This window comes from Amaranthus tricolor, chromosome 7 (genome assembly GCF_026212465.1).
Source record: "Amaranthus tricolor cultivar Red isolate AtriRed21 chromosome 7, ASM2621246v1, whole genome shotgun sequence".
In the NCBI taxonomy this organism is placed as follows: domain Eukaryota; kingdom Viridiplantae; phylum Streptophyta; class Magnoliopsida; order Caryophyllales; family Amaranthaceae; genus Amaranthus; species Amaranthus tricolor.
The window spans coordinates 20,605,271-20,629,271 of NC_080053.1; the positions used below are offsets into that span (position 1 = coordinate 20,605,271).

The following is a 24,001-nucleotide window of genomic DNA, read 5'->3' on the forward strand; positions in this document are numbered from 1 at the left end:
TTTTTTTTTTTGCTTAACATAATACTTCATAAAATAGAGCCTACATGAAAAACCTTAAGCATGACATCAAAGAATCTGTAGCCAGTGAAAAATTACCTCTTAACCACAGAAGCATGTATTACTGAATTATTTCAGTGAAGGAACAAAGCCATAAATATTTTTACATTACAACAGATGGTCTGACCACATTTCCCTCATACTATGATAATAGTGGTAGAGTTTATCAATATCTAAGCTATAATTATTGCCTATTGGTTAGGACTTAGCAAGCTACAAAAATACATGACAAACCTTTTTTATTTTTTATATGGGGACAACATCCTATTCTATGTACAGGCCCCTCTGAAAAATTTAAATAGAATTATGTTGGTACCAGAGCTAAAATCTGAGTCTTAATTATTCCCATGCACATTTGTATATCCCTGTAAATTGACAGGTTCTGAGGGCAGCAAGGATGTAAGCTCGTCGCCGCATTATCTAATATCTGTGCAACTTCTGCAGGTGGATGTTGTCTCTCAGTGCAAGTCTGCAGATAGTTAAAAAGTTAGAAACATACCCAAAAAAGCATGCATCATAGGCATTAAACTTGCAGCATCAAGTTTTGGTATTTCAGCACCACAGAAATCCACCAAACAGTGATCATCAGGAAATTTAAAACTGAATCTTAATTTAAGATAGAAAGAATTTATGTACAACATTGAATTTCGTTTGTAATATTTGCATTTAAATGTTTTTTTTATTAAGAAGAACCAGCATTTGAGATTTTATACAAGTTAAATCAAACGCTTGTACAAATAAACAGTTGTGATCAACTCCAAAAGCCAACTACATTTTTGAAAACTTTTTAGCCTGAGGTCTAAAGAGGGAAGTAAAACCAATTAAGGAAGCTCTAACATCCCCGACTTGGTCCACATATTTAATTTTTACAAGAAAAACAACTAATGAAACCAAAAGATCCTCAAGACCATGAACAAACAAAACTGCACAATCAACAGCGTTTATGATCATTCAAAGGCAAGTCTTCTAGAACTAATCCTCGCAGCCGATAACAATTACTAACATGCAGATAACACAATCAAGTCAACCAAAATTCCAACGAAGTAGTGAAAAGAGCCAGAAAACAGTAGCACTAGCACAAAAAGAGCTTGACTGGAGCAGTAAAAAGTACAAGCAAAACTCAAATACAGTTTACTCGAATCATGCACATTGTGAGGTATAACTCTGCTAATAACTACCAAAAAGTTGATGAAGGTCAAAGACGATCCATTTTGAGCATAAGGCGTGATGGCAATCATTGAAGATTAAAGAGCTAAACCAAAACATCAGTTTCATGATTGTTAAAGTAATACCTGTATCATAAGCAAAGTAGCAATGCAAGATGTTATAAGGTCAGAAGGAATTTCAAGATCAGAATCACCAGCTGACTGCGAACTAATCATATCACATGCCAGTTGAGGATCTGAACTACAAGAAATTATTGGGTTCTTGTGAGGCAAACTTCCCTGAACTTCGTTTGAAGACATTGTTATAGATATTCCGCAATTACTTGCACATTCTGCTTTTCCATTGCGATCCAAAGCCTCATTATCCCTTCCAAACTTATCATCGACTTCTTTCTTACTGGTTATCTCCTGCAACAGTAGTAATTCAGTTTATTGCTAGATGCAGTTCAAATAATAGTATTCCAGTCAAAATGCCTCAAGGAATATTAACTACAAGAAAAGAAAAATGAGATACTGCAGCAGATCTGACAACAAAAGATCTCTCACAATCCTTCTCAAACCTCATATAGTATTTACTTACTAGACAAGGATTTCACATAAAAATCAATATGCAAGTTAAATAAGCCAGATACTAGTCTCCTTCATTGTTCAACAAGTAACAACGATTGGCAAAAGAAAAAGAAAAAACAAGTAACAGAATTAATTTATTCAGATCTCAGAAACGATCAAGTAAGCAACTTCATAATTGATTTTAAGATCATAACTTGACCTCGAAAATTAGCAATAAGGAATAAAGTAGCACATCGAAGAAACAGCAATTTCAGGTCCTTTTCATACCTTAATAGCAGTATCTACCATTTTTAGAGCTTTTTTTCTAGAATCTTCTACGATATCAGCCACATTAGATGCAATTTCTAGACAGAAGAGAGAAGAATTATGTGAAGAATGCATTTTGCCATTCAAACCAACTGAATTCAAAGGCAGGTTTTCTGAACAAGCATTAAGCCGATCATGGACCTGTAAAACAGAACAAAATTACTCATGTCCAATAAAGCAAGAATTTTCAAATGCAGGAGTTACATTACTCCAAAGAAAGCTCAAAAGATGTGCAAATAACTAAAACAGCGCAATCAAAATTTCCAAAAATCACTAACATTATTTCCTTAGTATCTAAGGTAGAAATCAGGTGTAATAAATGTTCACTAATTAAATTACTGCACACTCTTTTTTGTTTTAGTTCTATGGAATTTTGACACTTCTTGTAAGTGAGGATATCTTCTTAATTCTTTACAGCAGGAACAAATAAGCCATTTCAGATCTTGTTAAAATTCATAGCACAAGTACATCAAGAGCATTAAACTATTAAATTATTTAACCAATACACAATTAAAGATGTTAAACTTTTATTTGTCTACATCAAGAATCTTCAGAGTGCTATTTCCTATGTGCGATGGTCCTAGAAAACATAGCAAGAATCAAGGAAGTTTTATGTGCATGTTGTTTGTTGAATCGATAAAATTCAAAATGAAGGCAATACTAAATTAGAGATGTCAATGCAGAAATAAAAATCACGAAGACAGAGTATATGAAATGTCATTTTTTTACGGATGATTATAGCAGAAGTGTAAGTTGGATATGAAGGAACTCTCACCACAAGAGATTTAAGTACTTTAGTATGACATTTCACAGGAATGGAGAGCTTGATCTTTTCTTAAAACTTATCTTAAACAATTAATTTTATTGTTGATCGCTACAAAAAACTCGCTTGCGTAATGAATCAAGTGATTTTCTATATTGCAAGTGATTGGCAGTTGTTTTAGAATTTAGAATCACCCGAAACACAAAATTGGTTTTGAATTTCATCATTTCACAATAAATGATTGAATCTAGCATTTAAATTAAAAATAGACAATAACATAACTAAAAGCATAAACAACTAATGTCAAGCCACCTTATTGTATAACCATTAAAATTAAAATAGATATTCAGAACAAAATGTACCTTTGTATCTAAACTTTCTTTAAATTCTGGAACATTTTTCATATAACCCTCTTGTGAGTGTATTTTAACAAAACTGCAAGATTGATTTTGGGTTGCTGATTGTGTCTTTATACTTCCATTGGCTGCTACCTTAGTAAGTGAATTTGAACACGATGGCTTAACCTGAAAAGACACAAAATTTCCAATCAAGACAGTCAATTATAGCCACCTTTAGGCTGTAGGGAGTGTCAATTACCCTCCAACCTACATCATCTCACATTCTTATGATATTGGCTCCCATCAAAATTAACTACCACAATCACCCTAATGCCTCAGAAGGCTCATGCCCATGGCAAAGTATGTGTGGCCACAACTATACAGATTTTGTCATGCCCGGTTCTGAGACAGAGAAAGAAGGCACACGAACACTTAAATCAAGACATATCAGAGGCATAGGAGAGGGAAAAGAGATAAGACAGAAAAGGAGGCAGAAATAGTGTTGGAGACAGAAGGGTAGTCTGGGAGAATGAGAAAATATTTAGTTAAATATTTTCTGTTTGGTTAGTTGTTTGTTTGCTATTTCTGTTTTGTTAAGTTGTTGTATAGCTGACGTGGCATAGCTCTGGTGTCTATATAAAAACAACTACACAGAACAACGCATTTCAAATGAACACATAACAATCACCACAACTATACAGATTTACTTGTATAGCTGTTTTTCATTTGTTTCCATCCACTTTTTGTTATAATATCTCATCTAGATATATTTCCATTTAATCTCCTTTGCACATGCCATACTAAGAGATAACATGCATGGCTCAAGTTCAAGTCTAATCATACAAAAGTATACTCAGTCCACATACATATTTTAGCACAGTCATAACTTTTCCCTTAAAATCCCAATTCCCAGGGAAAAAACACTTCAAAGTCAAATTCGAGTTCATCTTCGCAAAAGGGGCATGCTTTTAAATTCTAAAAAAACTACAAACCACGTAACACCAGTGTAGGGTATCATTCTGTAGGACCTGATAAATCCATGATTATTAACAGAAACACTTTTCATTAAAAATGGGAAGTATATTAACACTTTATCATCTTAATACAAATCTGGATTTTATTACCATTAAATAAGAGTGTAGTGAGCTCATTCCAAAACAATACAAATCTAGATTTTATCACCATTAAATACAAGTAAAGTGAGCTTATTCCAAAACAACATTAGAAGGTAGTCTACGAATACACAGTCCTAAGTAAATAGAGTAAGCTGAGACAATTTGGCAACAAAATAGACATTTTAGCAAAGAGAAGAGACAAAATAATATGTTCTAAAGTAATAACTTGTGATTATTGAAACACACAAGGCACAATGACATACCGATGTGGCAATTAGGTGCTCACCCGAATGCCAATCTAATAGCCTAATCAAATGATAATAACACGATAACCAAACTCGAAAGGTAAAGGGGATCTAATTACAAAATTACCTAAAGTGAAAATAAAAGCCACCTACAGGGGTTTTCAACACCACCATGGCTGGGGTAGGAGCAGGTCATTTAGCTCAAAGATTCAATTCTCACTCTGGTCAACATAATTCTATACAGGCATAATCAGTTCAAGTTGAAGGCAGTATCATTCTATCTATGTCCAGCTCAGCATTAAATGAGAACCAGAAGATGCTACACAAGGAAGAAATGTTGGAATTGCAGTTTAGAAAAGTTCTTAGCACTATTCAAACCATTCCAGAGCTATATTGGTGTAGGTATGCAAGGAAATAAAGGTGTCAATGTTTTAAATCTGCAAGCAGAATGTATTGAAGCATTTTGTGAAATTAGCTGCAATTGTCACTGTACCTGTTGAGTAGCCAGTAGAGCAATGCAACCTCAGCAACACCTTCTAATAGGCAACAGCCTCAAGGGCTATCCCTCCCAAGTACAAATCTACCTATTGAAAGCTCAAATTGGCAGCTAATCAAAAGTTCATCCTATAGTTCAACCTGGAATCTTCATGTTTTTTATCTGTGAATGCAAAGATGTCCCTAATTTTAAAGTAGTAGCTTGAAGTCAGCAATGCTACTATGTGTGCCCTTAGGTTTGTTGTTCTATCTATCTACTGTTCTTTGCTTATTGTTTCTTCTATTGATGTTACTGTTGTTCATTTCTACTTGAAACTCACTTTCTTTACACCTCATAACATCCCTCACCCAATTTTTCAACATAATCCCAAATAAAAACATCGTCAACCATTAATTAAGGTTATATAAATTTTCTTTGAGATAAGCTATTCTGTGTGTCTAAAGTTACACTTGCTTATACTTCCTTTGCTTGACCGCGTCTCTGCATGCATCACTTGCTCTGTGTTTGTATTCACTAGTTACTTTATTGAGTTTAGTTTAACTCACTAGTAGAGAAGTGAACATATGAAAATAAAGGTAAAGGAGTAAAATAAGTACCTATAAATATTTATAAGCAGCGATGTGATGGGCACCTTGATAGAGTTGGGCGAGCTGAGCACTTTACAAAGCACCTTTTGGACTTATTCTTAGAAGGAGCCCATTTGATGCGGGCAACCACCAAGATATTTTCTCTTCCCTTTCATTAAAATGTTTTTTTGTTTTATTTTTGGATTTTAGGGCGCCTCACACTCAAAGCTTAGCCTTTGCTTGGCTCCTAGAGCTAAGCTCAGGGAATCCTTACTCCTTAACGCCTTAGGGCCCCTCGTGCCTTTTAAAACTAATGATTGAACCAAACTTACTATTGAACTTAATAGCGCTAAAAAAATTAAAAACTACAACGAAAAAAACCAAGGATTCAACAACCACCACCAACCTCATCATACCCTCACTTCAAACCCTACCTTCACTGACACCTTCGATAAATTTCTTCCCCCAAATCAAAGATTGAAACCACCCAATATAACACATCAAACAATATAAGAATATATAGCAAGAGAGTTGTACAACAAAAGCTAGTCTCGTGCCATGTCAAGTGCACATTGCAACATGCTACGAGTTTGGAATATATCTTCTCTATTGAACGTGAGATTTGAGAATGTACAACGCCAAATCTTATCATAATATCTTAATATGTGAAGGTAAGAGAGGTTTTAAATTTTTGATTGGCTTCATATCAGTGCATTCATGTTTGCTAAATTGCTACCAAGAACCAATACCAATACATCGTGCATACTACTTTTTTTATTGAGAGATCATGAAAATTTGCAAAATATACTAATCTAAAACAAAATTAGGGTGAAATGTAAAACACATCACTAAATGGTTTCTCAAGCAGCAAAGTTGAAATTTGTTTACAAAATAATTATATCAATTTATTAAATTGAACCCCCTTCATCATCTTCTCTACTATTTTCCAAACATATCTAGCAAAACTGTACTATCCCCTACCCCATTTGCATCATTCATTTGCACTAACAGCAGCAAAGTTGCAAGTAAAATCTGGAAACCACAAAATGTACATGACTGCATGCCATTTGATTCACTTACTAAATTCAATTTTAAGTACATGCTCGAGTCAAGTTACAAGCCAAGTGACCCTGTAGTCCTGAACTGGACAGCTCAAACTCAGGTTTTCAGCTACCTATCAAAGTCTGATTGACATTAATATCCATAACAACCTACAGTAGTTATTTTGTGCACTGCAAAGCACTGTTCCACCAAGGTACAAATGTTGGTTTTCCAAGTAACATGCATGTATTACGAAAAAAAGGATGCATATTGAAACACACATAAGCATGGAATGTATGCCTTAAAATACAGCTTAGGTGCTTTTCAACATGTTTTAGCACAATGCGCATGTCCTCTTGTAAACACCTCATGTACCTTGACAAGGCAGAATAATTTGCTGAAAGCCTAAGACTAAAATATTATCTGTCTGACATAAAGGAAATTAACTTTCTTTAAACCCTGCATATCCTTGTAATGAAGTGATCACAACAGTACAATGCTTGTTTTTCTTGAAAGCTCAGATGATTCAGTAAATTACCTTTATATCATTTGCTGTTGAGAGACTTCTAGGAGGAATAGACAAATGGGGATCAACATTCATCATATGTTCCATTGGCGCTGAAACAATGGATCCATTGACTTTAGAAACTTGTATGTGCCTGTGATCAAATTGCATCCTCTCCCTTCTCATAGCTTCTGGCATATTCTCCAATAGATTCAAAGGCATACAATCAATATCCTGCCACAGTAAATAAAAAATAACTTTGCTACTTCAGATAAGGTATGAGGAGATGATAAATCTTTCATTTCATGTATCATGGTCCTCTTTTCACATATAGAGTGTTCATCATGGGGAGATGATAAACACATAAGGTATGAGGAGATGATAAATCCTCATTTCATGTATAAGGTTTGTATCACATTCTTCCTCTTTTAATCATTATTTTGTGGCTAATTTAATTTGGAAGATGAAGTTCCATGCAAGATAAGAGCTTTTGTGTGGTTGTTGTTTTAGGAAAACTCAATACTATGGAGAATCTTCAAATCTGAAGAGCTAACAAACGTTGAGACCGCATCGATGTGTCATGTGCTTGATAGATGCCTAGATGTTGAGGATAATGACCATCTCATTATAGATTGTGGCTTCACAAGAGAACTATGGGGCAGACTTTATATGATAAGAGGAGATCATTGGGTAGCTCCAAGGAAAATTGGCAATTTTCTATTCTTTAATCATCGGGGCTTTGGAAATAAGTAGGAGCTCAAATGGTAGTGGAGATGCTGTTGCTATGCAATTCATTTGTTTAGTTTGTTGGAGAGATATAGACGAATATTTATTGACCGTTTTCTTGAGAAAGCTAAATTCCTAGCGCCACTATGGGCAAAAGCAATTGGAGCACGCTACTATAAATGACCTTTGTAGGAGTAATTGGGAAATTGCATTGTAAATTATAGTGTTCGCAATCGGGACTTCTCAACCCTAATTTGTACTTTTGACAGTTTTTCTCATTGATATAATTTTATCAAAAAAACTATGGAATGTAAATTTTTACATAAATTATGAATATCACGAAAATTTGAATATTTAATTGAATAACCTATAAAGAAATAGTAACATTTGTTTGGAGTTTAGATATGTGTTACTTGATGACTATTAGCTTCACTTGTAAGTGCCCATGTCAAATCCTCAACAAGTCAACATGTGTACAAAAACCTGACATTTCACTAAGGACTAAAACATTGAATTTTCAAAAATTATGGTTGACCTAGTGGTTGAAGGCTTATTCTTCTACCTTTGTGATAGGGGTTTGATTCTCACCTCCTATATATTAATTCTCCCTCCTCTCTCTTGCTTGTAGAAGATTTCTTCAGTCTACCTAGGAATAAAAAAACATGGAATTTTCAATAAAAGATCCAATTTGATACTTGGTCATATACCCATGTGAGACAATCTTTAAATGAAATAAAAATCAGCAAACCATTTATCATCCCCATTTTTGATGATATATCTCATCGTTCAAGTACCCTTCTTATTCTTATTCTTTTTTAAAGCTAATTTCATATGCATACAACAACAATGTCAGAGTCTTAATCCCAAAAGAGTGTGGTCGGCTTCATGAACCAATATATGAGTTCAAATGGTCATCCACGTGGATTCTTCTCCATTTATAGAAGTAACAAAAACTAATCATAAAAGGATTATGCTGGAATAGTGTAGTTAGTACAACTTTAATTCAACTATACGAGTTACCCCAGTATCCCTGCTCTAGAAGTTGGCTGAAGTTTTTATTCTTCTTTCCTTCTTTTTCTCTAATTAATCTACTTTCTTTCTGTATTTTGTTTGTCTTAGACGCTCTTATTAACTTTGTTAACCTTTTCCCTCTCGCAGAACCTTATTCTTCTTAATTAACTCTTCTTTAAGCAAAATTTCATAATCAATTGAATAATACAGATAAAATACAATTCAAATCAGAGCTTTCCCGAGATAAGAATCAGAAGGAAAACTCATAATTAACATAAACTTTAGAGCTACGAACACAAGACATCAGAATGAGAGAAAGAAAGACAGATATTACCAGAACTACTTCAACCCCAAGGTCAGGACAATGAAACTGGACCAAGCATTTATCACGTTGAACTGATAGAACTTTGCCATTATGGCAATCTCTTGTTTTTGGATGAATAGCAACTACTTGTTGTCCAACACGTAAAGGATATAGTAAGTCTGTCGGAACTTCTCCAAGACCAGCTCGAAAATTGACATAATGATCCCTGACAGATTCACGATAATAATTAAGGCGCTCCCTCTGTTGCTGTAGAAAACATTTAGAAAATCTTCGAGGTTTGCCAAGTGAACTGCAATCAAATATATTCCTATCAAACTTTACAATACTTGATGAATCACGTTTTCAGAATTATGAAATAGAGACGCAGAAAACTACATACCCTCTAATAATACCCAATTCAGCACGAGTGAGTCTTGGAATATGTCCCAATCCAGCATGATTTAGGTACTCCATAAAATCTCTTTTAGCAAACCAAGGGTAGTCAATGGCACTGTAAAACCATTCATACACACACCATCTGCGTGCTTCAGGCCAGGACAGACAATGCAAAAGCATTCCCTACAAATTTAAGTTCTTCAACGTGAACATAGATGACCATAGAGTTCATAATCAAAGAGACAATAATCTCAAGTTCATTATTGTACAGTATGAGTACACTGACCTCAACATCCTCCAATTTATTTTGCAGTACAGGTAAACCTGCACCCGAACAACCATTTGGAGCATTATATGTGTCCTTGAAATGTGATGTTCGGTCTCTCTTGCGCCTACTTTTCTTTGTGGGAATAATAATGTGGCCAGCGGTATCCATTTGTGTGCTGGATACAGCAGCTTCTATGTCTCCTGAATGTGAGTCATTGCTTAAAGACAAGTGCGGAGACCTATGTGATGATTTACATTTGATGGAGATACCAGATACTTTCCCACTACTATCTGCAGACTTCACCTCCTCATTCGCCGCAGTCTATAAACAGTAAGCAGTTACTTTGGTAAATGAAATCTAAGAATAGGTTAGACAAGAAATCTCACAAGTTTCATCCTCCGAAGCAAATTAATAAAAGCATGTCAGTGCAAAATTCCAAGCTACATACCAACACAGAAAGATCCAGGCACGAAAATCATAGAGAACCATGAGAAATGAAGTTGAAAAAATACTAAAAGTAAAAACTCAATAAAAAATATACATTAAAAAGAGAATCCACTTTCTCTCCAAACACACAAATATAACGAAATAATAAAGCAACATAATAAGCCGATTATGCAAAATTATTGACACAGAAAAACCTGAAGCCTGCAAAAAAAAAAAGCCTGGTTCTATGTCCTAACTCCTAACCAATCAAGAAACTTGGGCTATTCATGATTCAATTCTAATCCATAAGAGCAACTAAAACTACTGACAACCCCCAAGAACACTTCTAGCACCATAAGAGCAACAATGGTAACACAACCATTACATTATTACACAAACGGGGTTTTTGATTATTGGTTAAAATGGTGGTAGTGAGAATGAGCTTTAAATTTTCGAAAAATGTGTTACATCATTCCCATGGTAATGTAGTACTTCTTACCCTCAAGCATGCGATTTTCTTCATAATTTTCCATTACCACCTAATACCACCTTTTCAAGTGATAGTGGATGAGAATGGATTCTGTGAAGAAAAAAAATGATAAAAGTAGGACAAGCTTGATCATAAACCTTGTCAAGTAGTGCTTCTAGCTAAATTACGTTAAATATTCATTACTATACCCACCATTTAATACTAATAAGCAAGTGGGCCAAAAATAGAATCAACATAAACAAGCAAATCAACATAAAACTAATATGGGCAAAACTTAGGACTTAGGAGAGACATCCCTGATCTTAGATGAAAAACTTAATACAAGAAACACCGACCAAAGACAAATTAGATTAAACCACCTACATGAGAAAACTACCACCTGGTTCATATATTGCTCTAACAAAACAGTAGAACCAAAGAATTCGTTCAACAAAGTGCCAAAAAGTCACTGCAAGGACAACACTGCTCAAGTTGATTTGGACCTTTAATAACTATTAATTTACCTCATTTTTGGATGACTTTCTTGAACAATTAATCAGACTTTCAGCCTTCTGATTCACCTGCAAGTCATCCAAGTTAATTAGGATGATAAAACCTATGAAATTTCGAAGAAAATTGCAACTGTAAAATCCATTCATTACATTTGAAGCTTGGTTATGTTTCTCATTTGACTCCCCTTTCACTTTCTCATTACTTAATGTAACATTGCTACGAGCCACCAGATTAACAGTTGTGTCCCGTCCAATCATGGATTCTCCAGCATCCTTAACTGCAGAGGTAGTTAAATGTAAAATCTTCTTAGTGGTAGATTCCAAGTACAAAGTCAACAAGCGTATCAAACAGAAAACACCCATGCTCACTTTATGCAATAAAATGCCTAAAATACAAGTTCTAATTGTTTAGAATCACCAAGCAGTCTAAAAAATGCAAACATGATTGCAGCAGAGCACCATTTTTAAGCATTAAAAATTAACCAGAAATGCAATGACATGATTTGACAGTAAAACTTCTATTACAATAAAAAAAAACCAAGTAATTCTGTAAAAATTTAGTAACTTGTGTTCAAAATTACGCATTCTTAACACCTCTCCAACTAATTTTGGCGGCTGTATATATTAAAAACTAAGTAAAAGAAAAATAGAAAGTCAAGATTTTGTATGCATCTGTACCATGACAACATTCAGTTCAGGAAGATTTAAATAAATACTAAACACCACGACCCATTATCATCAATGTAACTAACTAGTTTTTAGAAAATTATTCTATGCAGAAATTTTTTTAAAATGCATAATGCTACAGCTCACAAGGATTATAACAGACAGGAAACTTTTGAAAAAATGACACAAACATAGCCACAAGTGTATGACAGATGACTGAGGCACAGGTCACACTAGGCAAGTAAATATGTAATATATTTAGAAGAAACCAATTCGGGATATAGTGGAAAATGAAAAAAGATAAACAGAAGCGTATTTCGGTAAAATAATTAGGTAAAACATTCCATATAAGAAGATTTGTCACCCATCATAAAATTACATGTATGGCTTGGGAATGAAAAAAAACCAAGGGTAAAAAAGGACACCAAAAATCCTAATTTATCAATGAGACAAAAGAAAGAGCAAGAGGAGAAGGGGAAGAAGAGAATGACCAGTAAACAAAGTAAAGACAATCGGTGTAGATGCTTTACTCCTTAAAAATCCAGCAAATCCATTTTACATAAATTGGTAAGAAAAACCAAGATAAGAAGGATGGAAGATTAACATAAAAAGGAGCAGCCTACAAAATATTTATGCTTTTCATGCCAAACAGAGTACACTATCATAACATTAAGATACATTAATCAAAAGAAGAAAGTTCTACCAGGTTCTTTAGCAATATAGGGCATCATTGCAGATATTTCAGCCAAGGTTTGCAGTGCATCACATGCTGCTAGTTCATCTGTCAATCAACAGGAGCAAAATAAGGCAAAAGAGAATCACAACAAAACTAAAAGCTAACCTATAAGGACAAAACCGCAACAAAACCTATAAAACCAGTTTGCACATAATAGAGAAATAGGGTTAAGATGACGAATGTTCCACGTCAATCTTATTTAGCAGAGTCAAATATTCCATAAAAATTATGTTTCAAACAAAGAAAAAGGCTATTACAAGACCACAACAGCATGAGAAGCAAGCAATTATTTAAGACTTGAACAGTTGACCAAGATTCCAAACAATGAAATAATGCAGGTAGGACTCGCTGCAATTTTTCCTGACGGCTCCGCCTCATAACAATAAGCAACTAGTTCAAATTGGGCATGTAAGAACTCATAGTAAGTTGAACTGATATTCAAATAATCTATTACTTTGCAGCAACAAGGCATTGTTTGAACGCCAGGTTGCACTTGCGCCCCATGCACAAATATTAACACTAAGCAACTTCATAGATTTTTTGAATCAAAGAAAATTAAAAACTACATGTCAATTTTTGATGGACATAATAATTCATAGTTCTTCAGGAAAGTTGATTAGACATTTGAATATCTAACACAATTGTACAACTACAACTATTCACAACCAATATAGCAAAAATAGAAGGTTTTGCCGGCGGACCGCGAACCCGATCGTTCAATCCGAATCGCGGGTCATTCGCAATCTGGTTTGCTCAGGGACGTAATTTGGATCGTTATATCAAACCTAAAATAAGAAAGAGTGCATACCTTCCATTATCAGTTTTTTGCTTTTCTTCCTGGGCCCCTCAGAATTCGATTCGCAAACTTTGGCATGTTTACCATCATAGTTGTTTCTTTTTGTTCCTCTGTCTGAATGATCATATTTTTTCTGAATATTATCAAAAAACAAAGCTTCAGACTGCTGAACTTCCTCTTTCTTTCTTTTCTGCCCATTCTTATACTCAGCTGCTAATGCGGATGTACCTGGATGCACTGAATCCCTAGCCAGATTTCCTATTTTTGCTACATTGCGACCCAACCTATCTTCTTTAGATTCTTCCGGTGCTGCATATACACCATTTTTTCCCTTCGCTGCTAGAAATGGTGAAATCTAGAATGCAAACATAAATTTCAAACATCACTATAATATCCCAAGAACTGAAAGGTATCTTTAGAAACCTCTAACCTGAACTTACCAACTCTTCCTTATCTGAGACCTGTAAGGTTCTCATATGCCCTATTTTTTTGTTAGCTGTTTGTGAGCGATCTTCAATTGCATTCGTTCCTGCTACTTCAAACTTTTTATTTGAAAATAATGAAACAAGAATACGAGGTGTCCTTTTTTTCACAGGAATATGCGGAAAGATATCTGAACATTTGAGAAAGACCAACAAAGATGTTTAGTGTTATTCGGATAGCAGGGCAACCAAAACCAATAAAACCCAATCGAACCTCTCAAGGTGCGATTTCATTTCTAATATGTAATTTGCAAGAGAGCATATAGCATCACCTTGTTTTTTTAATAAGGATAGGCATCCATGACTTGAACCAGCAGGCTTACGCTTGGCATCATCTCTGGAAGAGTCGACCAAAACTTTTGTTTTAGGAATTTTCTTAAATTTACGAGCTATAACTTCAGGCTCCTTGGTGTCCTTTTCACTATCACTTCCTTCCTGCCAACATAAAATCAATATATGAGAAACTGCAAGAAAAGAAATTAAACATGAAGCATCTCACAATTACAAAAAGTCGTATAAAATGCAATACAAAGAGACAATAATATTCATGCGAAATTGCTGATGATCTTTGCAATCAAGGATAAATTTAGAAAAAAAAATTTATACAAGGCTGAGATTTTTCACGGCAGAAGCCACCAAGCAACATTGGGGTAATGGAATGTGTTTTGATAATATATATCTAAAACAAACACATAAAGGTGTTGAGCACTTGTTTGATCACACCGGGAATGAGAGAAACAAACATCTCTATGCATAATGTATATTACAAAATTCGGCTTCTAATGTCTTACACCGATTTTTTTATAAGATATAAACACCTCCCCTCTCAAGATAGCTCATCACTTAACTCTCCTTAACAAAGAACAAGACTTTCTTGATAATCAATCAATACCTCAAGTACCTCAATATAGAAGATGGTTATAAAACACAGAAAAAAGATATATAAAGAGCCATCAAAAATCATTTATCAAGAATCAAAAAATCTTACCAGGGCATTATAGTGATCGATCATCATTGCTTTGAATCCATGCACAGAAGCTGTCCCCTCTGGTAAAGACAAGTATGCCTAGAAAACAAGAAAATACATATTTCAGATTCAATCCATCAATATCAAAGAAAGCACAAATGACGGAAATATCAAAATCAAAGCAAGAGCCAAGAATAACAACTAAGCAAGTATCCCATTTAATATCTATTTCCAGCTTAATTAACTATTTGTAGGCAATTCCATTTCACCAATGTTTAAGTAGTTTACCTAAAAAGGGGGAGTATCGTTACATGATAATAATCCCACAAACGCACAAATCCAATTGCACACCAATGAACATTTATCAAGTAAGTCGACCCACTATACTACTTGAAATTTTCATTTCACATTAAATATGAGGGATTGATAATCAAGACACAGCCCATGGGCTTGGTCGTATGATGAAAGCTAAAGAAAATGTCAATTAGATCCTAAAAGATATGGACAATGGTGATTGGTGGAGACGTGTATTCAAGTCCATATAGTAAAGCTTTAAGCAAAGTAAGGGTTTAAATCTAAATCTCACCTTTGATCTTTGAGTAATTTACTATGAAAAGCCAAGGGCTCGTTTGTTATCGTTTTTATTTCCAATATTCAGTTTTTTCAAAAATTAAAAACCAAATATAGGAAACCAGAAAAGTGGTTTTCACTTTTAGTTTGTCGATTGTGATTTTTCAAAATCATTATGTCCTCAATAAATTTGACTAATTTTTTTATTCATTATTAGACATATCACATGACTTTGAAAATTAAAAAACCAAAAAACAAAAAATTAAAGTTATACCAAATGAACTCTAAGAGTTCACTTGTGAAATTTAAATTGTCATATGAACTTTTCAATAAAGTTTGTAACAAGACAAATATGTAGCTCAATGAGTTGAAGTAAAGAAGAGACAAGAAAGAGCAAGCACTTTCCTATACAAATATGTACAAGCCTTTAGAATTTAGATGCTCAGAGTACCAAGGCATTCATGATATTCACCTACTCGATGCTAGCATGGTTTTTTTGTTAATTCTTTGAATTGGTACAAGCTACAAACCAACCTACAAGCTACGGTATAGGGTAGAACCCCAACATTCTACAAAAAGGGGATTATTTACATGAGTGATTAATAGTGTCAAGCAAAAGGCCAAGAGCAACGCATTCATGTAAGCAAAGAACAATATAAGGTGCGTCAATTCCTTTGTCAAGACATAAAGAAAATGAAATGTCATATCATTCATCACAATTTGTAATTACTTTTGCTAAAACATATTACTCTGACTATAGCCATGTCGAACCTAAATAGGTGTCCAAATGGCTATTTTAAGAAAACAAAACCCAAGATTTTGAACCGAGTAAAAGTGCCTGAGTGTCCTACTCCTACCGTTGTTCAAGTGTCAAAGATCTTACACGGATACTTAAATTGTAGAGTTCAAGCTAGGGCTGTTCAAAAATACCCGACCCGCTGACCCGATGCCAAAATGGCGGTCACTTTCTTATAAAAAAATTTTCCCCGGGATGAGTCATGGGCCACATATTAATTATTCGTGGGTACCCGATGACCAATTAAAAAATCTATCTAGTTGAATTTATAATTAAAAATATACTACCTCTTCAAGTCTCATTTCTCCCACACTCATTTTCACTTCCATTAAGCCAAAACACCCTAACACTTTTTGTTAAATGGTAAACAGACTGCAAAACAAGGACAAAACTCAAACATTACTCAAATCAATAAGAAAATAACATGAGAAAATAATGAACCGAGCACATACAATACAAATTACGTCTCAAATCAGTTATTGCAATACCGTGTAAGATCAACTAGTATTGTACAGAAGTCATTGAATTCTTTTAATGGAGCATCAGCAATTTTCATTTTCAATTGTGGTATCAACAAATAATTTTAAATTGGCTCGAGTGGCCCGATCCGATAATCCAGATACACGATAGCCAAGTACCCGGATAAATCGGCCCGAGACATGGGCCGGGAAAACAAGTACCCAACTAACCAGGTACCCAGCTTTTCGAGGTACTCGAATTACCGGGTACCCGGTTATGAACACCCCTAGTTCAAGTAACACAGTTGCTAAGCTAAATTGGCACATGGCCATCTTTACATGACTAAAGTCTAGACAATTTTTTTCCTTGGTCTTAGAAGACTCGAGGCATTCCAAGGCGCTAAGGGGTCTTTAAAGCCAAGGCTTCGGACGTCAAATGAAGGCACTAAACTATTGGGTGTGAAGTACCCCAAATCACTAGAAAAGATGAGAAAGATGTAACAGATCAGCCCAAGACCCGTAACCAAAATCAAATTAATAGTGGAGCAATTCGAATTTGCCCAGACTCCTAGTTTATTCCTCATTTCCTCTTATTCCAATATTCCAAAAACTATCTAAACACTACGAGGCTAACTCTATATATAGCCTAAGCCGTACAACAAATACTAAAAATAACAACTACCGTAACTAGCAAAACCGAAAGACTAACTAATAGTTGAATGTCGATAATGCCCTTGGACCCTTTGACCCAATTCATCACATTATCGATCGCCTGAAGCTCCACCTTGCCCTCAAGGCAGATAATAATTAGCTTGGCCTTCCACTGTTAGCAACGAGAATGAGGATAAATGGTTGAGAAAAAATTTCCTAGAATTAGTTGACTTGGGTAGGTTATAAGAAAATTTAGTCGGGAAACAATTCACAAAAATTGGTGTGTGGACTTGAGAAATAAAGGAGTTAAAACTAGAAAATAGAGTGGAAATAATTTGGAAAAGGCTAAAAACCTCAAAAGTGCTTAGGCTTAGAATAACTTGGTCCACCCTCAAATTACATGTCAGAAATGCTTTTGGACCCCTGCTGATGTCATCCCATTTCAAAAGCAAAAGCTACTGTTTCCTTTCCAGCTGCATTACTATACCTTCGAAACCCATGAAAACCCTATGATTACATTCCTGGCAGCCTTCTCCTTCAACCCCACCAACCCAAAAATGTCATCCTTTCTCCCCACCTTCTCTCTCACGCTGGCCAGCCGCCACCGGTTCCTGGTGAACCCACAAAATTTTCCGGTGACCTTAAGACTATACGGCCCTAAAAAAAACAATGGTTCTTTCCCAGCCATATCCACCCACATCGACAATCCCCCTTTTCCTCTTTGTCCACTTCCTGCTCCGGTAGTCACCCCTTATAATGGTCGAATTCTTCTCCTTCCTTTTCTTGCGCGATTTTCTCTCTCCTTTGCTCTCTTTGGCCTCTACAAATATCTCCCCTGTCGGCCCTTTATTCGACCATCTACCGGAATTTTCAAGCATCCTTAAGTACCCCCCAAGAGCTGCCCCTTTTTCTTCCCTTTTTATTCGATTCTTTTTTTCCAATTTTTCCTTTCCCTAGCTCATCATTTTTTTGTACCATACCACAGCATCAACTAGTGTCACAGTCGCCGTCTTGCATGATCTTTCAGTTTGTCCGGCCAACTCGTAGGCCATCCTTTATCCCAGTCCACCATCAGACCCGCTACCCACCTGTCTTAGCTTTATGAACATTAAAAGTCTTCTTTCTCTTTTCAATTTCATTTCCTTCTGTCTTTTTCTACTATTTTTTTATTTTCTTTATGCTTTTATTTCATCTCCTTTATGCATTTCCTTCTTTTACTATCTTTTTCTTTTTTTGCTTCCCCTTTCATCTTTATTATCCTTTTTCACGAATACCTTTTGCCTTTCTTTCTATTTCTGACCTTTTGTTTATTTTTCCATAAGGTAAATCTACCAATTCTGCTCAAGCTTCCCTTTAGCTCCTCCATTGATCTTGGATCCTCATCTTGGTTCTTCGATTTGTGATCTGTTCGTTGACCCTCACATATATCCAGCTCTCTTAATTTCCTTCCCATATCATCAACCTTTACACTCTTTTCTTGGTCATCTTCTTTTTTTCTTATGGTATACAAATGCCATTAATTCATCCTTTATTTCTTGATGTAGGATGAGGACTGAATATCCGTTGTGACTACATTCATGTTCCGAATCAAAATGTTCATCACAAATCTCACTAGTGCCTTATCCCAACTTCTCGTATATTTCATTGGTGGATGTGGGTTTGTATGAGTGGATGAAACCATTTCCGATAGCCCTTTGAAGCATGTCTAAAGGAGGAATTTCAGCCTCAAAACCCTCAAAAAAAACACCAAGATCATCTTCTTGAGTGTTTTTTTGACTTTTACCATCACCGGCGAGTTTCCGGTCACTGGAATCGTACGCTCTGATATCACTGTATCATTGTAATAGATCAGCCTAAGACCCGTAACCAAAATCAGATTACTTGTGGAGCAATTCGGGTTTGCCTAGACTCCTAGTTTATTCCTCATTTCCTCTTATTCCAATATTCCAAAAACTACCTAAACATTACAAGGCTGGCTCTATATATAGCCTAAGCCCAACAACAAATACTAAAAAATAACTACTATCATACTAGCAAAATCGAAAGACTAACTAATAGTAAAATGACGATAATGCCCTTAGACCCTTTGTCCCAATTCATCACCAAAGAATCCTAATAAAACCCCAAAAAATCACAAAAAAGAAGGAAAAATAAGAAGAGGACAATGTGTTTCCTATTCAAAAGTGACTATATGCATAATAAATTTTTTATCTTTCTCTCATCTACTAAGATGTTAATATTCAAATAAGTAAAAGACAGTTTATCAAAAAATGAGTGATTCGCATAACATATCGCACCAATCAACAATGGCATTGTATTTTTTCATTATGTTATTTTTGGATAGTGTAGGTGTAAATTTGTGCTCCTATCTAGTTTAAATAAATGTACTTTCATTTAAGGCAAGTTTATTAATTTTCCTACTTTGAAAATATGATCTCCCTCTTTATTTCCTACCATACCCTCACTTCAGCCAACCATAAGTTCCCACTTTAACAATCTTTACCAACCCAATTAAATATTACTCCCACTTTTGTGGTATCTTAGTGTCTCTCACTTCCAAATAGAAATTTTCTTTGTCTAAGTGAAGAAATAAGTCCAGCATGAGTACTTTATTACCCATATAATTTAAGAGAAAATAGCATAGATAGGCATAATATACCCCACAAACTTGTTCCTCATTCCTCACTAATACTAGTTCACTATCAACACTTGTGAGTCATACTTACCCGACTCATACTATAAAGAGCTTCAACCATTTCAATGGATCTAGAGCGCACACTAACAGCAACCTGAAGAAGAGCAAAAGGAAGAAGTTAGAAAAGCGGGCTAGAGTAGCAAAGGAACGTTAACTAAACTTTCTACAACCTTTCTATAAAGACAAAATGGGTTGAGGGTTACAAATCATTCAATAGCACAACTCTAAGAAGGGGGAAACATATAACCAATAAAAGTTTAAATTGAATCTTATCCATGAAACACAGTCCATTCTTATTAGCAAATTAGATATAACAAAACCAATTCTTTTGTTGTGAACCCTTAGATCCATAGCTCTACCTTTTTTTTTGAAATAATAATATTAATGGGATCAATAAAAGAAACCAATGAGGAGGCAGAAACACATATCCACTACAATATATGAATGCAATCTTGAGAACCACAATAATAATCTAAATGTTCAAGAAGCATTTGCAAACAACCATACCTTTTTCCAATCTTGGCCATGTTTCCTATAAGCTTCATAAAAGCGTTCAATCTCATGTTCACTCCATTGAGGTCCGAGCAAGTTAGATAACTTACGTTTCTAATCAAAAGAAATTACAAAGTCAAAAAAATATAAATATTTCTTGGTCAAAAATAATACCAATCAACATTGGCAAATCCATTAACAACAACTTTGGCAAGAAACATAAATTAGAAAATCTTTACTTAATCCCAAAGCAAGATGTGTGTAAACTATCACTATATGTTTACCAATATGAAGACAACAATGGTCATATCAAAAACAATTCAAAAAATGATACGCACATATAAGATGGTCGAAAGTAAGAGATCGAAACTAGAAAGCATCCAATAATAGGAAAACACTCAAAACACAAACTGATTGAAATATTAGCACTCAAGATTGAACATGTCATCCAAACACACTTTAATATGACAACTTAGTAAAATTGAGTTTTCCGACTAGAAATTCAGTGTTGTTAAATCCCTATGCTAGCAATTCGCATTTCCAAGTTGCAATTTTGCAAATAACCAAACTAAAAAGTGGTAGTGAAGTAAATGGCCCCTTCAATGGTAATAGCCAAAACACTCACAACTTCGTGTGCACTTTTGTAGCAAGAGTCTCATATCAAGTCAATGATTAGTGACAAAATTAAGGGGCAAGTTGGAGCCCATCCTCTTGCAATTTCAAATAATTTGAATATTTCATCGAAAAAATTGTCGAATCTTATTTAAGAATAGATTAAAATTTTAACTTAGCTCCTCCAAAAATAGATGAAAAATTTTAGATGTAGCCATAGGCTAGTTCTAGCCCGATTCAACAAAACCTAGCCTTAAACTGATGCGATCAATAGATTGGGTTGGTTGCAGGGTGTCAATTTGGCGTACGTCGGTTCAATTTCTTTCAAAGTTGAAAATTTACAAAAAAAAAAATATGTCCTTAAAAACCCTATCCACCCTCCCCCTACTTCGTAATTCTTCTCTCTCCTCACGTTCTTTAATCCAATTCAAACTTCAACTGTGAGATTTAAAACCTAGCCCACAATAACCTATTACAAATGGCTGAAATATAGCTGAGTAATGACATAAGAACATCAAAATTTGAAAGAACATGTAAAATCCTAACAAATAATAGTGCAGTCACCAAGACTAATCTTCCAACAATGGAACGACGCCAATTCCTAGCTTTAATTTGTGAGGCACCTAAACCTCAGTTAAATAATTAGAACCACCCAAAAACAGAGAAAAAAACCTAGAAGAGAATTAAAGGCGATGAACATAAGAGAATTTCTGAAGAAGAGAAGACATATGTTGTAAGTGCACACTTTTTATGATATTGAACTGCCCATTAGTCACCACTAACTTGATCATAATAGTGCTACTCGAACCCCAAATATCTATTTGTTTTTCATGATTGGCACAAAATAGTTAATATAGTCTAAATATTGTAGTTTTAAAATCTTACGAGGGTGCTTTATCATAAAGTCTTAATCAAACCGCAAAACTTGCTACTAAACAATTGAAATTTAAATGAAGTACCACCATACATTCATGCTAGAAGACCTTAAAACCTAATGTAAATAAAGTTTAATCTGCATCATTGTCACAACTAGCTACAAAACAAAATTATCCAAAAATACTCCAAAAGGACCAAATATTCATAATTAGAAGTATTATATAATTCTCAATTCACAGCACAAGAGACAGAAAAAGATCTGCTAACCATAATAAGAAAACAACCAAAGGAAAAGGTTGACACTTGCTAAAAGCCATTCACGGTCAAAATATACAATATGAAATAAAATCATACAAACTAAACAAATTAACAAAAACCGAAACATACCTTCTGCTTTGAGTAATCATCTTTGCTTGGAGATGAATCACTAGCAGAAGCAAATCCTCCATTTACACTTTTTGACTTTTTTGACGGCGCCATTTCTTCCTGCTCAAACAAAAAAATCAAAAACTACCCAACAATATTAATCATATGACACAAGATTTACCAAGAAAAATTCAAAACCCCAAATTTCAAATCATCAAGATCCAATTTTCAGCAAGATTGCAAAAAAAAAAAAAAAAATACTGAATTTAAAATTAATTTTTTTGGGGGAAAGCATTAATTGAATGACCCAAAACTTATAATTACCAAGGTTTATGGTAATTCCGAAACTCAAAATTCACCCAAAGCAAAATAATTAAAAAAAATCAACAAGTAACAAATATACATTCTACAAAGAAAAAAATTAAAACCCCAAATTTCAAATCATCAAGATCCAAACTTCAGTAAGATTGTGAAAGAAAAAATTACAAAAATCTTCAAAAAAACATAACTGATGAATAAAGTTTAAAAAATGGTGAGAAAATGCGAAAAAAGAAAATCAAAACAATTTTGACGGAAAACAACTCGAAATTTCCAAAAAAGAAAAAAAAAACAGCAAAATAAAATAAATAAACAAAACATGTTTCAAAAATTTTCAGAAAAAAGAACTATATGATTGTCAAACCCTAAGGAATGAGAAGAGATCAGTGAAGAGAAGTAAAAATGAATTGCTGAAGAGATTATCATTACCTAATTTCTGGAGACGAAGGAAAAATTGGAAGGAATTTGGGCGAAAAATTTAAAGGAAGAGGAGAGAGAAAACGGCGAAGTGTTAGAAAGAGAAAGTGAATAAGAATTAGAGAGAGGAGAAGACGACGAAGAATAAATCAAAATATAGAGAGAGAAAGAGTGAATAAAGGGGCCGTTGCCGCGAAAAACTTAAATGTTTCGGGTTTTTTCTTTTTTTATTATTTGTTTAAAATTGTTTATATATTTTTTTGTTTTTCAATCTTTTTCATTACATATAAATGCTTTGTAATCATAGTTCGTATATAAATATTTTTGAGGTGATTTGAGAATCGTAGTTGGTTTAATATTTTAATAATAATGGTTTAGTCATATTCATAGGAGGGCAACCTATGAAAATTTGAATAAAATTTATTTTTATTAAAAAAATAATAATTATCAGGAGAAAATTAATTTTCAAAGTAACTTTTTATTTGAATTTACGGTCTATTTTGTATACTATTAGAAATAGAAAAATAATAAAAGTTGGTTTTATTTTAAAAAAAAAAAAGCATATTAATATTCATTGTTAGTAATTGCGAAGAGCTTATTTATTTTAAGTAAATTACCCTTGTTCGTTGTTAGTAACACTGAAAAAAGTATTGGATGACTTTTCTTTCCTAGTCATTCAAACTAGTGGTTGTAATGTTGAGAGTAGTTATTTTGTTAGTTCTTAATAACAAAAGCAAACAAGAAATCTAATACTCCCTTCTATTCAGCTTAGGTGTTTCATTTCCTTTTATGGTCAAGTCACCTTAAATGTCTCATTTCTATT

The 24,001-nt window shown here is 34.2% G+C and overlaps 1 protein-coding gene across 3 annotated transcripts; it reads right to left on the reverse strand.

Annotated features, from left to right (window-relative positions):
* Positions 1–92: 92 nt before the first annotated feature.
* LOC130817746 (protein ALWAYS EARLY 2-like) lies at positions 93–23,350 on the reverse strand. Of its 3 annotated transcripts, XM_057683605.1 has the most exons (19): positions 23,191–23,350; positions 22,465–22,563; positions 20,605–20,703; positions 20,129–20,191; positions 14,949–15,026; positions 14,233–14,395; positions 13,919–14,091; positions 13,491–13,833; positions 12,650–12,727; positions 11,431–11,558; positions 11,293–11,349; positions 9,892–10,194; positions 9,610–9,788; positions 9,240–9,519; positions 7,202–7,402; positions 3,225–3,386; positions 2,061–2,240; positions 1,350–1,631; positions 93–526 (listed from the first exon to the last, which is right to left on the reverse strand). In XM_057683605.1, exons 2-19 carry the CDS (start codon positions 22,555–22,557, stop codon positions 362–364), a joined length of 3,027 nt encoding a protein of 1,008 aa, XP_057539588.1. In that variant the 5' UTR covers positions 22,558–22,563; positions 23,191–23,350; the 3' UTR covers positions 93–361. The 3 variants fall into 3 exon arrangements, with proteins under 3 accessions (XP_057539588.1, XP_057539589.1, XP_057539591.1); XM_057683606.1 differs by lacking the exons at positions 20,129–20,191; positions 20,605–20,703; positions 22,465–22,563; positions 23,191–23,350 and adding an exon at positions 17,434–19,440; XM_057683608.1 differs by lacking the exons at positions 20,129–20,191; positions 20,605–20,703; positions 22,465–22,563; positions 23,191–23,350 and adding an exon at positions 16,581–17,411.
* Positions 23,351–24,001: the final 651 nt, after the last annotated feature.

Coding starts and splice junctions, on each gene's coding strand:
- LOC130817746 (XM_057683605.1), bottom strand. CDS start 22,557: ATGGCGCCGTCAAAAAAGTCAAAAAGTGTAAATGGAGGATTTGCTTCT. Junction 15,027..20,128: donor CTCTTTATAGTATGAGTCGG/GTAAGTATGACT, acceptor CTTGTTTTCTAG/GCATACTTGTCTTTACCAGA. Junction 9,789..9,891: donor ATAAATTGGAGGATGTTGAG/GTCAGTGTACTC, acceptor TTAAATTTGTAG/GGAATGCTTTTGCATTGTCT.